The following is a 16,301-nucleotide window of genomic DNA, read 5'->3' on the forward strand; positions in this document are numbered from 1 at the left end:
AGCAGAGCTGAGTTTCCTCTGCAGAAGGACGGAGAAAGTAGAGTAGGTTACCCCCCCCCCCCCCCCTCTCCACCCTCACCTTCCTCTCTCTTGCACAGTTTTGGCTCAGTGAAATCTCAAGGGTACACGATTCAGGCGCTTTCATCCTTCTCCCACACACAACAGCATTTGCAAAAATCATGACAATGGATTTTTTTTATCAGCACAAGATGGTTGTTACATTGGATAAACCGAGATAGGTCACTAAATTGAGGCCAAGATGGCCCATTTTTTATTAAAGCGAAGGAACATGACACCCAGTTAAACTGTGTGGCTTAAATGATGGAGCTCTATGACACAGAGAAATAAGCTACAATATAATAAGTTGAAGATGCAACAGAATCAATTCATCGTTGGGGCAGGAGCTCAAACAGAGGTAAAAAGAGCTGCTGCAGCACAGCCAGTATGAACTAAAGTAAAGCGTGTTTTGAACATTGAAGCCTGTAAACATGTTCTAGTAGAAACCCAAAAATACAAGTATGTACCTGAAAATAAGCAGTAGCCCAGAACGGACAAACCAAACACTCTCTAGAGAGAGCTTTTCCCATTTTTTTATGTTACCTGAAGGCCACCGTAGTTCCCCGACACGCTTGTGAAACTGCGGTGAGCCGCAGAGTGCAAAACCGTGGTACCGCCAGCCGCCGTCTGACTTTCGTTCAGCTCCTAAAGTAGTGTTATCATGGTAAGGATGACCTCTGAGCGAGGTGAACAGCGTTACTGAGGTTTTTGCACTTGGCGGCTCACGTTACCGCAGTCTTGGAAAGGGAGGAGTGAGCAGAAGGGTACTCAGTTGGTTGCAATCTGCAACCACACCACTAGAATCCTACCCACTGTACCTTTTGCAGTTTTCTTAGAAACTATTTATTTGGTAGAAATTAGATCCAATGAAAGCTGTTCAGATCCATATATCAGAAAATGGACAAAAAAAACAACAACAAAAATCAAGGAAAAGGTCCACAGAGGGAAAACTTTATTGTTATTTTTTACTCCATTCAGTTCAAATGTAAGAACATGAAATAGACTGAAATGCTCAATGGAAGGCACATCCACAATAATAGCCAGAGAGACTCTTTCGTTGTGTTTACACACCAGAAGCAGCAGCAGCACCCAATCTATAACAAACATGTGCTTTTCACGTCTTGCAGTTGGACATTATTGTGCAGATTTTGAGTCCTAGTATAATGTATCTAATATGACTGCATAACGTGCATTTGAGTGTGTAGTAACTAGGTCCTTCACTCCTTTTAACAGAAAGGATGATCATTCTCACTAAGAAGGCTCCTCCAGTCAATGAGTGAGCTCATTCATTTGGTTCCTCCTGAAGTATAATCAAAAACCTTACAGGAATCAGAGGAGAGGATTATAGTTTTTAAGGGAAACCTTGGACTACTGACTATTTCCTGTAGATGCGTCTGTCTATATACAGATTTTGTCTGCCTGCACATCTGATGGTACATGTCCACAGCCTCCGTCTTTTCCACGCTTCCCATTCATTGTCAATGTAAGCAGCTGTGCAATGCATTCTGGTAGCGTGGCGGCACGTTTCAAGAGATGGGGCGTCACGTTGGCCACTCCTCATTTGCATAAGGTTGAGGTTTAGGGTACTTTATGCAAATCAGGGACGTCCGGTGCGACTCGCTGCCTCTGGAAACTCCCTAGAAACTTGGAAACCTTTTGTCAATCTAAAATAAAGAAAGATTTACCAACTGCATCGCTTATTTCTCACATAAATTGTTTTCATAAACACATTTTTGTGAACTATTTTCATAATATAAGAGAAGAAAGTTTCCAAACGAGCCGCCATGTTGGTTCTGGTTTGAAAGCTGGGAGCAGCAGCCCACGAGGGAAAGCGTTCATCCAATCAGGTGCCTAGTGCCTTGTGTCTAGTAGCCCATCAAGTGTCCAATGCTGGGAAGCGAGACGATCCCTCGCGATAAGAAACGCCCCTGTGGACATGTACCATAAAAGTGAGAGGTGCAGCATACAGGCGAAGAGCGTGTCAGATCAGGCCGGATCTCATTTCTTTCTTTACACCCTCGACACACTTGTGCACTTAAAGTTTCCATGGTTACTATGTTTTTGAAGCATTCAGTGACAAATAAAGCCTTATTTACAGCAGAAACATGTAAATCAGTAACATCCGTTTTTCTGATGTGTGTTGTGCTTTGATTTGAAAGAAAGCAGCGCAATAGAGCCAGCAGGACATTTAACAGGAGATGGCTAGATAGTGTAAGTTATGAGTTATAGCATTCCATATGTTTGTTTATACCAGTAGTTACCACAGATAGGCACACAACTAATGACAGCAATCGTCCTGACATTTATCAGGTACAGCTTGTGTAAATGTGACTGGAAGAGAAACAACACTATGATTCATTCATTAAACAACAAGTCCATCGTACATCCAAATCTCCAGTAAAAAGCCCAGTAAGAAGAGATAATGATCGAGAAAGAAAAAGGGTAAAAAATAAAACACCTGTAGTGCTTTGGTGCCGTGACTTCCAGTTTATCAGCTTCAGTTTCCACCACACATCCATCCAGACAAATTCACAATTACACACACACACATATGCAAAAAAAACCAGCTACCTACAGTATCAATAGTTTGAAGCATTGTGTCAGATAGAGGAGAAGTCCGGCTGTGCTTTCTCAGTATTCCCAGCGGGTGGCGCTGTCCAGGGAGTCGACGCTGGCCTTGAGCCCTCCAGCATGGTCTCCTTTAAGGTACTTTCCCCCTAGAGCACGGATGGCCATCTTGTTGAGGTCACAGAACTCAAACAGGAACTGGACAGGTGTGGAGCTGCTGCACGCCACCGCTGTGTCGTCTCCAACGCACCAGTACTTCCCCTGGGAGTCTGGACAAACAACAACACACACTTAATGAGGCCGGACTCACACACAGCACATATAGACGCTGGGTGACATGTTTACGTATTCAAAGTGACGTGTTAAATAATCAAGTTGATGCTCGCTGCATTTAAAAGAACAGTGTGTAACATTTTGGGGATCTAGTAGCAGAAATGGAATATATTATTCATAACTATGTTTTCATTAGTGTATAATCACCTGAAACTAAGAATAGTTGTGTTTTGGTTAGCTTAGAATGAGCCCCTCATATCTACATAGGGAGCGGGTCCTCTTCACAGAGTCCGCCATGTTTCTACAGTACGATACCAAACACAACAAACCAAACACTGGCTCTAGAGAAAGCCTTTCTCGTTTATACGTTATCTAAAGGCCACCAGTTCTCCAACACGCTTGTGAAACTGTGGTAACGTGAGCCACCTAGTGGAGCATTTAGCAGCCAGATATTTCCCTCAGGAGTTGGTGGAGACCAAAACCAGAGCTAAAAGGAGAGTGATTATTGGATTTACATACAGCAGGTGGACAGAAACATGACTTTAAATGAATGCTGCTTCATACTTGGTGACTGCCTACCTTTAAGGGAATAAGCTCCGTTGTGAAACTCCAGCTGGAAAACGTCATACGATGCTCGGTTGGAGTCCAGAGTCGGTATTCCGGCTTTACGAGCCCCAATGAAACCGTGCTCCCCACGAAGGACGATGATCGGACGGTTGATCAGCTTCATCAGGAATTGTTCAGCCTCCCCTGAAGAGACAGTTGATCATGGGTCTGTCAAACAGATCTGGGTTTGTTTGCCCAAAGGCATCTTGAAGCTAAGATAATCATAGCCCATCGTCATACAAGGGTACCAAGATTATCTAAACCTGAATGTGCTTTTGGGAAACAGGATGCCTGGTGTGTTATTTGTTCTCTTTAGGGATGGAGAGAGTGCTATGATAGCCTAGCTGAGGAGAAGTAATGACACTTGACTTAAAAACAATTCTTCCGTAACTGAAAGCTACTACAAGGAACTTTCATTTTGTGTTGACATTGGCGGTCCCTGTGGAGGAAAGCGATAGTGTTTCTGAGCATCAGAGTCCCTTTAGAAAACCTCTCATTTTATGGCAGCAGGGCATAGAAGTTTATTGCCAAGAAGTGAAAGTCAATTGTTTGTTCCATTGCAACATCAGCGCCCAGCAGCAAAGCTAGGCTTCCGCCATTTTGGACTGAAAGCGACTACCGGACGCCAGTAAAACGTTTTTTACAAAAGTAAAACTTTATAAATATAGTAAAAAATATCATATTCTACCAAAATGGCCTGTGTTGAACAATAAAATATTATAGATATAATAAACATTTTCAGTCCAAAATGTTGTTTGTTAAAAAAACATCGGAGTTTCGTCTCTTTGCTTCTACACTGTAGAATTGAGACTGTTTCATAACCAGTTTAAAGTTCCTTGTAGTAACTTTAAAGTAAAATGAACATGTTTACAACGCATTCAAGTAAAGTACATGAAAATGACTTGGTTACATCATCGAGAGCAGTTCAGAAACATCAGAAGCGTGACTGACCTGCGTTGTCAATAGTAGCAGATAGCTGCCCGTTCCTCTTAGCGATCACATATTTGTTGTTAGCTGCACGCACACACACACGACCGTCACGCCATTCCAGTTCAAAGTAACTGTTGCCCGACCTGTGACACACACGTTAACAAACTCAATGAGCGTGTATGTGTGAACTAAAGTGTGTGATATTCAACATGATGCAGTGTGTGTGTGTGTGTGTGTGTGTGTGTGTGTGTGTGTGTGTGGTTACTTGTCGGAGGCAGTGCACTGCAGTCCTCCACTGGCTGTCAGAGCCCAGTATTTTCCAGAAGCGGTTCTGAAGGCACACTTCCTGTCCTCACGGCTCATCTCCAACTGGAAGACTTCCTGGTCCCCTTCTTCGTCCTGATTGGCTGACAGGTCCATGCCTAAGAAAGTGGAGCAGTCTGTTGTCAGATTTCATTCGTCTCTGGAGGTTTTTCTCCTCGTCTGAAACTCTTCTTCCCTCTAATCCATCAAGTTCCCCAGATAGACTCTTAAAGGGACAGAACATCCTGAACTCTCTGTGCCCAGCTGTCAAAGGTGTGGCCACACGGGTATGAGCCAGTCCTGTAAGGGACTAAGTAAGAGGAGGGGAGTGAAGGTGAAAATGATGGCTGAACAGCAAAAATGTTTTTTTCCAAATAAGAAAATTGAGAGTTGCAATTAGCCTATCAGTAAGAAATGCCAAAAATGTCTTGTGACTGCTTTCTGGTCTAGTGAGGTTACTGTGGATAAATATCTCTGCTTCTCCCATGGTGAATATCTAAACTGTACACTTGAGACATGAATTCAAAACACATACTGTTAGTCCCAAAAATTAGGATTTGAGAAGACTTGAGATGTGACTTGAAAGCAAAACCATTCAAGTCAAGGGGGCAATGGTCCCTTCCCTACTTCCTACCCCTCTACTTCCGACGCCCTGGCTTGGACCACACCCATCTTCAAACTCTGTCTTCATTTTGATCTCAACTACACACATTATGTATTATGTACACATTGTAGCACAATTACATTTTACATACTCCTTTATTTCTATTTTCTTACACTTCTTATGTCTATACAAGAGCAACTGTAATGGCCAAATTTCGCCCTGTGACAGTATCCTGCATGGTTGTGACGCTATCACAGTGATTACAGCCAGGCAAAGTACTCAAAACCACTTCTGTGGTAGTTCCCGCAACAGCAGGTGTCTCCAGGACCACATTTTGCCATGATGACACACACACACACATATTCGCAATACCAGCCACACACTGTCACAGCTGGTAAAAACGGGCACGCCTTGCATGGCCAAACGCTTTAAATACTTATTAGGCCCATGTATTAAACACTTCTAGTGACCTGCTAGTGATCTAGTCTCTGTACATAACTGTGACTAGGATCTCAATCTGAGACTAGGGCTCAGTTATGTAAGTAGGCCTACACTAGTTTGGAGTTGTGTTTCTGGTCAACTGATGAATCCATTCCAATATTCACGCTCTTAAAGCTCTATTTTGGTCTCCACCAACCCCTAAGGGAAATATATAATATATATAATATGGCTCTTTAGCTGCTAAATGCTACACTATGTTCACCAGCTAGTCGCTACTTGCAGTTGTCTACTGGTGCTGGGCGGGTAGTGCACAGCTGGTTTATCGCTGCCTGCTGCGTCTGAAGACGACGCTGATGAAAATTATGTTGGGTCGTAAAAACAAAAAAAAACAATCAGATGCTAAGACGCTCTGTAGGGCTGAAGGGAACTGCAGTCAGGTGATAATCCTCTGCTGGTTCATCACTACGAGCAACACCTTTCACATTACAGGTTGCAATATAACCCATTGTTAAAGGAACAGTGTGTAACATTTCAGGGAATCTATTAGCAGAAATTGAATATAATATTCATAACTATGTTTTCATTAGTGTATAATCACCTGAAACTAAGAATCGTTGTGTTTTCATTAGCTTAAAATGAGTCGTTAATATCTACATCAGGAGCGGGTCCTCTTCAGGAAGTCCGCCATGTTTCTACAGTAGCCCAGAACGGACAAACCAAACACTAGCTCCGACATGCTTGTGAAACTGCGGTAACGTGAGCCGCAGAGTGCAAAAAACGTGGTACCGCCAGCCGCTGTCTGATTTCCGCTGGTACTAAAGAAGTGTTATTATGGTGAGGATGGCCTCTGAGCGAGGCCAACGGCGTCACCACGGTTTTGAACTCGGCGGCTCATGTTACCGCAGTCTTGGAAAGGGAGAGTGAGCGGAGGGGTACTCAGTTGGTTGCAATCTGCAACCACACCACTAGATGCCGCCAAATCCTACACACTGTACCTTTAATATAAAACCACAGCTTCGAGAGAAAAATGTTGAAATCAGAGACAGGAGAGACTTGAATCTTGACCTTGAAGTTGCTCATAAAGACTTGAAACGTTGTCTCAAATGGCTGTGAATCTCTTCGCCATAGAAGCGTTCCGAAAAAAGCTCTCGCTCTTCATTAAGAGACTTGACACAAAAACCTAATTTTTACCGTTTAGCCGCTGGCTAACGAAATGTCTGTGCATGCCCACACTGAGCCTATATGGCACCCCATTAGGAGTTATTGCACTCCAGATGCAGAAGCACAGGTTAGAAATAATGTTACTATACTTCAATGAACGACCAGGTCACAGGTCACTGCCCTGCACTGACCTCATTCAAACATGATTATCTTTCTTCTTCTGCAATCCATCTCTCCTGGAATGCACACTTACACACACACACACACACACACACACACACACACACACACACACACACACACACACACACACACACACACACACACACACACACACACACACGCATTAAAGCATATCGACTGCCTGGATGAACTGCTGTCAGTGATCAGTCCCATGTGCACGGCAGCACAGAGTGAGACTGAGTGGCGACAACACAAAGAGGTTGTACAAAGATCCACATTCAGGACCGTCTGAGAGTCACACCTCCCTCTTGTTTTCTCTGCACTCTCCTCCATTTTATCCCTTTTGTCTCCTCCCTCGTTTTCTGTCTTTATTCTCAGTCTATTCTGAGATAAAGAATGATGGATAACTGTAGGCTGACCCTGAACCAGCAGCCAGCCACAATGCAGGGGTAGAATTACTGCAGAAAAATGTTAAGCTAGGCAGAGGCAGGGCCAATAGGAGGGAGGGAAGGAGAGGAGGAGAGGAGGGAGGGCATGATAATGAAAAACACATGGTGTGAGGAAAATGAAGTAACAGTAGTCTCTAATTCTCTCTCTCTCACACACACATTAAAACCATGCAACAGCTGCACATGTGGTGTGCCCAGTTATGCAGTGACTGGAGGGAATCAGGACACAACCTGAGGCACCACAGGCCAGAGAGCATCTCCACTCACAACAGCTTCTTCCCAGCTACAATAAGACTGGTGGCAAAGGATGTTAAAGAGGGACACAAATCCCCCACACCTCACCTCCATACCATTATTGGCACACAGTACACCTGAACTGAATGGACTGTAATGCTGCTGAGCATATATACTGTATATTTGTATTCTGGGGGTATCGTTCCTATTCAGAGGGTAGTTTAGTTTTTTTATTGACTACACTGAGGGCGTTTTATATTTTAATAATTTATTTATTTATTGTGTTGAGTTGAATGTGCTACTTATTTTGTACTGTAATTACCTTGTGCCTTTTCTACCTTTTTTCTTTTCTTAAAAGGGACTGTTTGTAACTTTTCACACAGGCGAAAGCGTGTGGCTATGCTGTTCAGACCGCTCCTCTGCCTGCTTGCCTTCACTCACACAACGCGCGTGTTCTCGCTCCACCTCACGTGCATGCGCGCTCACTACACACTGCAGAAGACTTCGTAGCTCTGAGAATATCTAGTGAATGTAGAGTGGACGTTTGTGCAGAATTAACTGCTGCAGCTCCTCCATACCAACAGAGGTTTCCCGTGTCTTGTGAAGTGACGGGGCTCCGCAGCGAGAAACGTTATCGTCTCCGACCGGGTGCCGGTGTCGCCACTGTTCACTCCGGCTGCGGGCGGAGACTATAACGGTTCTCGCTGCGGAGCCCCAGAGGCTGAGGCAGCGGGGCGTAAGCAGGAAAAGCCAACACTAGGATCAGCATTGATTCATGGAGAGACCTTCGTCTGGTCAGCTAACATTACTGCCAAGCAGGTGAAATATAGTGTGATATTGTGGTTTTAGCTGACGTGTGTCGCCTCACTGTTTTGAGCGATGCTCGTTCATGTCTATGTAGAGCGAACACAAGCGCGAGCCCGACGCTGACTTTCGTTGACTTAACGGCCACAGGTGTCGCTGTTAATAAGCATTTCTGATTCTTACAAACAGTCCCTTTAAAGCTGACTCGGTGTAAACTGCTCAGAATTACAATGTACTTATAGGTGCAAATGGCAAATAAAACTCTTGAATCTTGAATCAGTATACTGTAAGATGTGATTTTGTGTCTCTGAGTGGCTGCAGAGCCTCATCTTGCATAAGAATACAGCCTAATTCTCTCTCTCTCTCTCTCTCTCTCTCTCTCTCTCTCTCTCTCACACACACACACACACGCACACGCACACACATGAAAACCATGCAACAGCTGCATGTGTGGTGTGCCCAGTTCTGCAGTGACTCCATCATCAGTATGCAGTGAGATGTGCTTTGTGGCTCTGAGTGTCTGCAGACAGAGCCTCACCTTGCCTCGTGGACACGTTCCTCTCGTTGCCGGCGGTCAGCACGACCTGCGCGTGGCTGCGCTCGAGGCCAAACATCTCGTCCTTCCCGACCCGGGTCCCTTTCCCAGACTTCATGGTACCGGTGGGTCCAGAGGGCGCCAGGTAGCGGCCGGTGACGTCACGGAACGCCACTTTACCGGAGCGGAACTCCAGCATGTAGCCGGTGTCCTGGTCCGGTTTGGTGGCCAAGGTGCCGTCATTACGCAGGAAGCGGTTGTCTGACGTCTCCAGGTGGTAGCGCTGGTCCCGGTACACCAGAGTCACCAGCGAGTCCACTCCCCAGGGGACATCCCGGTCTATGGACACCTCGTCCTGCCGCGCGCTCAGGTGGGCGAAGCGTTTTCGCGCGAAGCTGTACAGGTTGACCTGCGGGTGCACGGCCAGGTGCACGCTCCACTTCTCCGATGGTGGCGCACTACTTTGCGCAAAGCAGGTGATGCGGTCCTCGCTGCCGCTCAGGTAGCGGCCGTAGGGCTCGGACTGCAGAGACCACCGCCCGTCTTCGTGCGCGGTGATGACGAAGCGGCAGTCGCGTCCGGTACCGCCGCTCCCGCCGCGCGTCTCGCTGTCTGCCGTCACGTTGCCGTCTTTGTCCGTGGCGAGGTAGCGGCCCAGGTGGGAGCGCAGGAACACCGCGCTGCTGTCGTCCTCTGCGGTCTGCTCCAGGGTCCACGTCTGCTTCTTCTTCAGGCTGCTGGCCGACGCGTTGATCTTGAAGCCGAACGTCTCCGCGGTCAGATACTTTCCCTCGCTGTTGATGAGACCCAGAGGGATCTGCAGCACGTCGCCGGCGGCGCCGTTAGAGGACATGATGGTGTGTGAGGAGAAGAGAAGAGAAAGAAAAGAGGTGTTCTGAGGTTCAGAGAGACGGACAGACAGAGAGAGAGAGAGAGAGAGAGAGAGAGAGAGAGAGGATGTGGGGGTGTCTGAGGGAGGGACACAGAGAGAGAGAGGCTCTCTGCTGCTGCTGATGATGATGAGGAGGAGGAGGATGAAGAGGAGGAGGATGAGGAGGAGGATGATGAGTGTCCCCTGACTGCAAATCCAGACTGAGAGCTGCAGGAGTTGCAAGACTGGTTTTTTTTTTCTAACAGCAGTACACGCCCCAAGATATACAGGCAGAAGAGCTGAAGGGAGATTACTGCAGTTTGGGAAAACCACCCCACCCTTGTTCATACATACATACAGCCTGTTCAGTATCACATATGTTTTGCAAAAAAAAAATACTTAAAGGGACTGTTTGTAAGTACTCACGCTTGCTCGCTCTACATAGACATGAACGAGCATCGGTCAAAACAGTGAGGCGACACACGTCAGCTAAAACCACAATATCACTCTATATTTCAGCTGCTTGGCAGTAATGTTAGCTGACCAGACGAAGGTCTCTCCATGAATCACTGCTGATCCTAGTGTTGGCTTTTCCTGCTTACGCCCCGGAGGCTGAAGCAAGAAGAGAAACGTTATCGTCTCCAGCCGCGGTCGGAGGGAACAGGGGAGACACCGGCACCCGGTCAGAGACGATAACGTTTCTCGCTGCGAAGCCCCGTCACTTCACAAGACACGGGAAACCTCTGTTGGTCTGGAGGAGCTGCAGCATTTATTTCTGCACAAACGTCCACCGTACATTCACTAGATATTCTCAGAGCTACGAAGTCTTCTGCAGTGTGTAGTGTGCGAGCATGCACGTGAGGTGGAGCGAGCTGAGTGAAGGCAAGCAGGCAGGCAGAGGAGCAGAGGAGCAGAGGAGCAGAGGAGCAGAGTACAGCAGAGACTCCGGCCTTGGAGACCAAAGCTACGGTCTCCCCTGCGTCCTCCGACCGCGGCCAACACTGTTTTGCAAGACGGGCTTCACTAGATACAACTTTGAGGTTTTGGTGCTTCAGTGTAGTTTGTGTTGGAGTCTGATGGTACGTGTCCACAGGGAGTCTGAACAGCGTAGCCACACGCGAGCGCGCATATGCGAGCGCGCATGGGAAACCGACCTGGTAGATTTATACGTGTAAAAAGTTATAAACAGTCCCTTTAAGTAGAATATTGACGTAGTTGTATTTTACTTGAGTATTTCCATTACATGGTACTTTATACTTACTACAACTCCACTACATCTCGGGGGGGAATATTGTACTTCACTACATGTATTTGATACTAATAGTTACTAGTTACTTTTTACATAAAAAAACATATATGATGCCGTACTGTACTGCTAATCTACCTAGTAGCACACTAATCGTGTTCCCTCTACTTTTACTCTGTGGTGGAAGAAGTATTCAAAAGTACCAGTACCAAAAATACTCTGTTCCAAGTACATTCAATTATTGGAAAAATGTACTTAGTGAGTATCAAAAGTAAAAGTTCTGGCAGTGGTGGAATTTAATAAATACATTTACTGAAGTATACTGTACTTAAGTAGAATATTGACATAGTTGTATTTTACTTGAGTATTTCCATTACATGGTACTTTATACTTACTACTACTCCACTACATCTCTGGGGGGAATATTGTACTTCACTACATGTATTTAGTATTACTAGTTACTTTTTACATAAAAAAAATATATAGGATGCCGCACTATACTGTTAATCTACTCAGTAGTACACTAATCCATGTTCCCCTTACTTTCCCACCCTCTAATTGAGATGTGCTCAGCCTCAGTTCCACATGGATAGATCCATTCAGTCTCTGACAGACCAGTGTTTGTCTCCAGGGCTGCGTGTGTGCGTGCTGGCTTATGAAGACATTGAATTGAAGTTTAATTAGAACAAGATGATCTATATCTGACTAGAACAATGATAACGTTACGTTATGATGAGTCAAAACTCTGCAACTACAGATCAAATCCAGTTACTAATGTTAACTTATTATTATTATTATTATTATAAATAACTTATTTACTTACTTACTCCTCTTTTCATCAACTATGGGTAATAAGGATGCAATGAGATCTTCTCCATTGCATTTTGTCCGTGGCAACATGCTGCTCCTCTCCCCCAGTAGCATCTTGTCCAGCATCTCCTCCAACTTAAGGCTAGCAGGGCCAGTTCTAGCTCTTTGGGGGCCCATATGCAAAATCTTGTTTTTTGACCAAATGCTACTTTTTACACAAAATATTTACAAAAAAATATTTTAATTTAATTTAGCTGCATTGTTAACATGAAAATCAAAACAAACGTGCAAATTATAAAAAATAAATAAAAATGAAATTGCTTTTTAAAATAAAAAAAACGTTTTGGATAAATTTAATTAAATTTTTTGATACATTTATGAACAAAAATAAACCACTTTTATGTTCGATTTATGTTAAAGGTCACTTTGAATGATTAACTAATGATAATGTAGAAAAACAAAGATTTTTAATTTGGGATGGTCCGCATTCATTTCGGGACAGCTTAGGTTGCATGTCGGGACGGTTCTGGGAGGATGGGGGAAAAAGTTAGTTTAGAGCCCTAACCACACCCCGGCATACTTTCTCTCTGCGTTTACTGTTGACGCGGATGGGTTAACATTGTAGTTAATGGACCGCCCAGCGCGTATTTGACACCCTGGGAATGAGAACGAGCTTTTATATGGCATGCGCTCATATATTCTAATCGTATTTGTTTTTTATGTACAATTTTTACTGAAAAATCAGAACTGTCAGATAGATGTAGTGGAGTACAATATTTCTCTTTATAATGTAGTTAAGTAGACGTATATATTAGCATAAACTGAAAATACCAAGTAAAGCACAATTTGTTAAACAGTACTTGAGTAAATGTGCTTAGTTACTTCCCATCAATGCTTTTACTTTTGGTCTGGCTGTTTTTTCTGGTTTGGATAAGGATCATTTTACTTTAATACTACAGCATATTAGACAATAGTGTGCTTCTTTAACTTTTTCAACATGACAATGCCCCAACACGATGCCAGGTCCATAAAGAAATAGTTTCTGAGTGTGGTGTGTAGTGTGGTGTGCACAGACCTCAGCCCTATCCAACAGATTTGGGGTGAATTGATAGAAACACTAAAGCTCAGGTGCTGCTGCAGGCGGTGGGCCTCTTGTCTCTTCCTCTCTCTGCCTTTAACTGCCCCTGGTGACATCTTGTCATGGTAACGTTAATGTATGTGTGCTGTAGGGTGAGAAGGTGTGTCTGTTATAACGTTCTCCCTCTCTTTGTTTCACACACAAACTATATTTCAGCATTATAAGCCCTGAAAAAGGAAGGGCTGTGTTTAAATGAAATCTGCAGCAGAGCAGGTAATGAACAATATTGTGTTTTAGGACACACACATGGAAATCAGACGTCCACAGCTAAATGAAATGTGTGGGTTTCCATTATGAGCATCAGCTGTTTCCTGACCTTGTTCCACCCGTTTCTGTCCGCTGATATGGTCGGGTCAGCCCTCCCTGCCCGTCACCTCCGTCCTCCTCCCCTGAGCTCTGTCATGACTCCTGCCTGCACATCCACCGTTATTTATACTGGACAGAGTGTTAGCGGGTGTGTGCTCATCTTTTCCCTCACACCTAATACAATAACATTAGCAGGGTAACGCAACGCCCATGAGAAGCCAATTTATCCAGTTAAGCTTTTTGAGCCATTTTCTTTGTTTCTTTAACTGTGAATCTGATTAATGTGCTGTTGACCGTGTATTCAAATATCTGATAATTAGGGTGTTTTACAAAGTTAACTATAATAGCAGTGGACTGTTTTGTCTTGTAATGACCGTCCTCCTCACCGACAAACAAGTTGCTTTCTGTGTTAGAGGGCCAGAACTCCTTTGTGCAACTAACTTCCTCCTACTGCTGAATGTTGAGCAAGCATGACACACTTTTCCTGTTTTCCGTTAAAATTCCATACTAAATGTGAAAGACGGAAAGGTTGTGACCCGTGAGTTGTTCACAGCAAGTACATTTGCATAAGTTTGCATGTGAACATTTTCATGACAATATTTATGCTAATTACTATGGAGGACAGAACCTGCCAAAATCCAAAATAAATCAGCCAGTAAATCAATTACTCGATAAATAAATAAATATCATTAAATGTAGCAAAAATAGATGTAGCCATTAATTAATTGATAAAATGTGACATTAATTGATATTTCTGTTTTAATTTGCTTCTTTATTTCTCTTTGTATTAATTACTTTATTTATTTACCCTTCTGTTTAATCTACCCTTAAATTTATTTATGTATTTATTTTTATTAATTTTAAAATGTATTTATTTATTTTTTATTTTTTCATTTTTAGGAGCAGGACTTGGCCTCTGCTTGGGAATCTGGTGGTGGACAGGACATGAAGACTGGCCTGGGACTGGCTCGATGCAGGAGACAGTTCAGCTCAGACCACATCGCCACCGTCTGGCCATTTAGAGAACCACAGCAAGGACATGGATTTGCATACATATACAGTATGTATGCAGATCCATGTCCTTGCTGTATATATACAGTAGAGTATATAGGAGGATTTTGTATGTGAGGTGATTGGGGTTGTTTGCCCTGAACGCTTGTTTGATTTTTCAAAGTTAGGTCAGAAATACAGAAACAACATCCACAATACAACTGACACTCACACTGCACCGCACATTTTCCACATTATTAGGTGTTGATTTTGCAGTAATGACTGGAAACACAAGCGTTAATAGGAGTGTTGTTTGCTCTGATGCGGGGACTGTGAGTGGACCTAACAACCACAGCATGTACAGTGTGGAGGACGGAACCTGCCAAAATAAATAAATGTAGCAGAAATAATATTAAAAATAAATGTAGCCATTAATTAATGAATTGATAAAATGTGACATAAATTGAAATTTCTGTTTTAATTTGCTTCTTTATTTATTTACCTTTGTATTAATTCGCTTATTTATTTAATCTTCTGTTTAATTGTCCCTTTTATTTATTTATATATATATATATATTTTTATGTATTTTTCTTTATTTATGCATTTATTTTTAAATGTATGTATTTATTTGATGACAAGTTAATTTTGTTTAAAAAGCTATGTGAGGAAAAAATCATGTCTGTTTAGTGTTATATCCCCATCATCTCTGCAGAGGGTTAAAATGGATGATGGGTTTTCTTCACTCTGGACACAGCCTGTGTTTTGAATTACAAGTCCAGTAAATGCAGCTACAGCATTCAGTGTGCTGGTTTGTTACCTACAGAGTCAGGAGGTAGTTTTCCTGGGCTCCACACAAAAACATTTCATTGAACCAGTTTAACTCTTTTGTAAGAAAACAGACAACTTTAGCAATGGGTTTGTTTGCCCTGAACAAAAGTATGCTGGCCTGCCTGGCTGTGTGGCTCTGGGGGTCCACCACCTGTATAAACAGTGTGTACGAGAATATGATACAATAACAAGAGGCCAGTGTGTTCTCTGCAGAGTTTGAGAGAAGAGAGTGTGAAGAACAATGCAAAAGGAGGAAATGGCTTATACATTTCTGTTCTTCCACATATACCGCACATGGCCAAATGCATCCAGCAATGCAGACCTTACCTGTGCTGATGGTAGAGACAGATTAGGTGCACTCTCTGCCTGCTTTCCCTTCTCTGTCCTGTTTAAAGGGAGCTCCTACCTTATGCCAATAGCCTGGTTTATAGGTCAAGAGATGGTGGCATGCAGTTGAGACATACAGAGTAAAGACAATGTTAACTTTTGTCAATCATTCCTTGAACTTCTCTTATCAGTTGTATTATGCTGCTGACCAAGAGGATGATGGAGTGATGGGGAAAGAGGTGAAAGAGGAAAAATGCACCCCCAAAATGGCAGGTTACAAGGAAAGCAAGATAATTAATACGCAGGAGGGAAAATTGATTCAAAAGAAAATATATTTGACTGACAGGATGCTGCTGGAAATTTGATTGCATTCCCAAGTTTTGCTGAAAAAAATTTAGTCATAACTATTACAATATGTCGAATAAGATTCTGCATTTCGTGCATGTTTCAGAATATATTTAAAATAGGCCAACAAAAAATATAAAATAAGGACATAAAGTTGCAGGAAGATGTAAGTTTTAAAGGTCCCATATTGTGCTCATTTTCAGGTTCATACTTGTATTTTGTGTTTCTACTAGAACATGTTTACATGCTGTAATGTTAAAAAAAAACTTTATTTTCCTCATACTGTCTGCC

At 43.3% G+C, this 16,301-nt stretch overlaps 1 protein-coding gene across 1 annotated transcript; it reads right to left on the reverse strand.

Annotated features, from left to right (window-relative positions):
• Nucleotides 1-980: 980 nt before the first annotated feature.
• On the reverse strand, nt 981-10,229 carry LOC141764454 (fascin-like). The gene is made up of 5 exons (XM_074629719.1): nt 9,152-10,229; nt 4,700-4,856; nt 4,456-4,577; nt 3,478-3,648; nt 981-2,894 (listed from the first exon to the last, which is right to left on the reverse strand). The coding sequence occupies exons 1-5, from the start codon at nt 9,999-10,001 to the stop codon at nt 2,689-2,691; spliced, it is 1,506 nt and encodes a 501-aa protein (XP_074485820.1). The 5' UTR covers nt 10,002-10,229; the 3' UTR covers nt 981-2,688.
• Nucleotides 10,230-16,301: the final 6,072 nt, after the last annotated feature.

This window comes from Sebastes fasciatus, chromosome 3, assembly GCF_043250625.1.
Source record: "Sebastes fasciatus isolate fSebFas1 chromosome 3, fSebFas1.pri, whole genome shotgun sequence".
Classification (NCBI taxonomy): Eukaryota; Metazoa; Chordata; class Actinopteri; order Perciformes; family Sebastidae; genus Sebastes; species Sebastes fasciatus.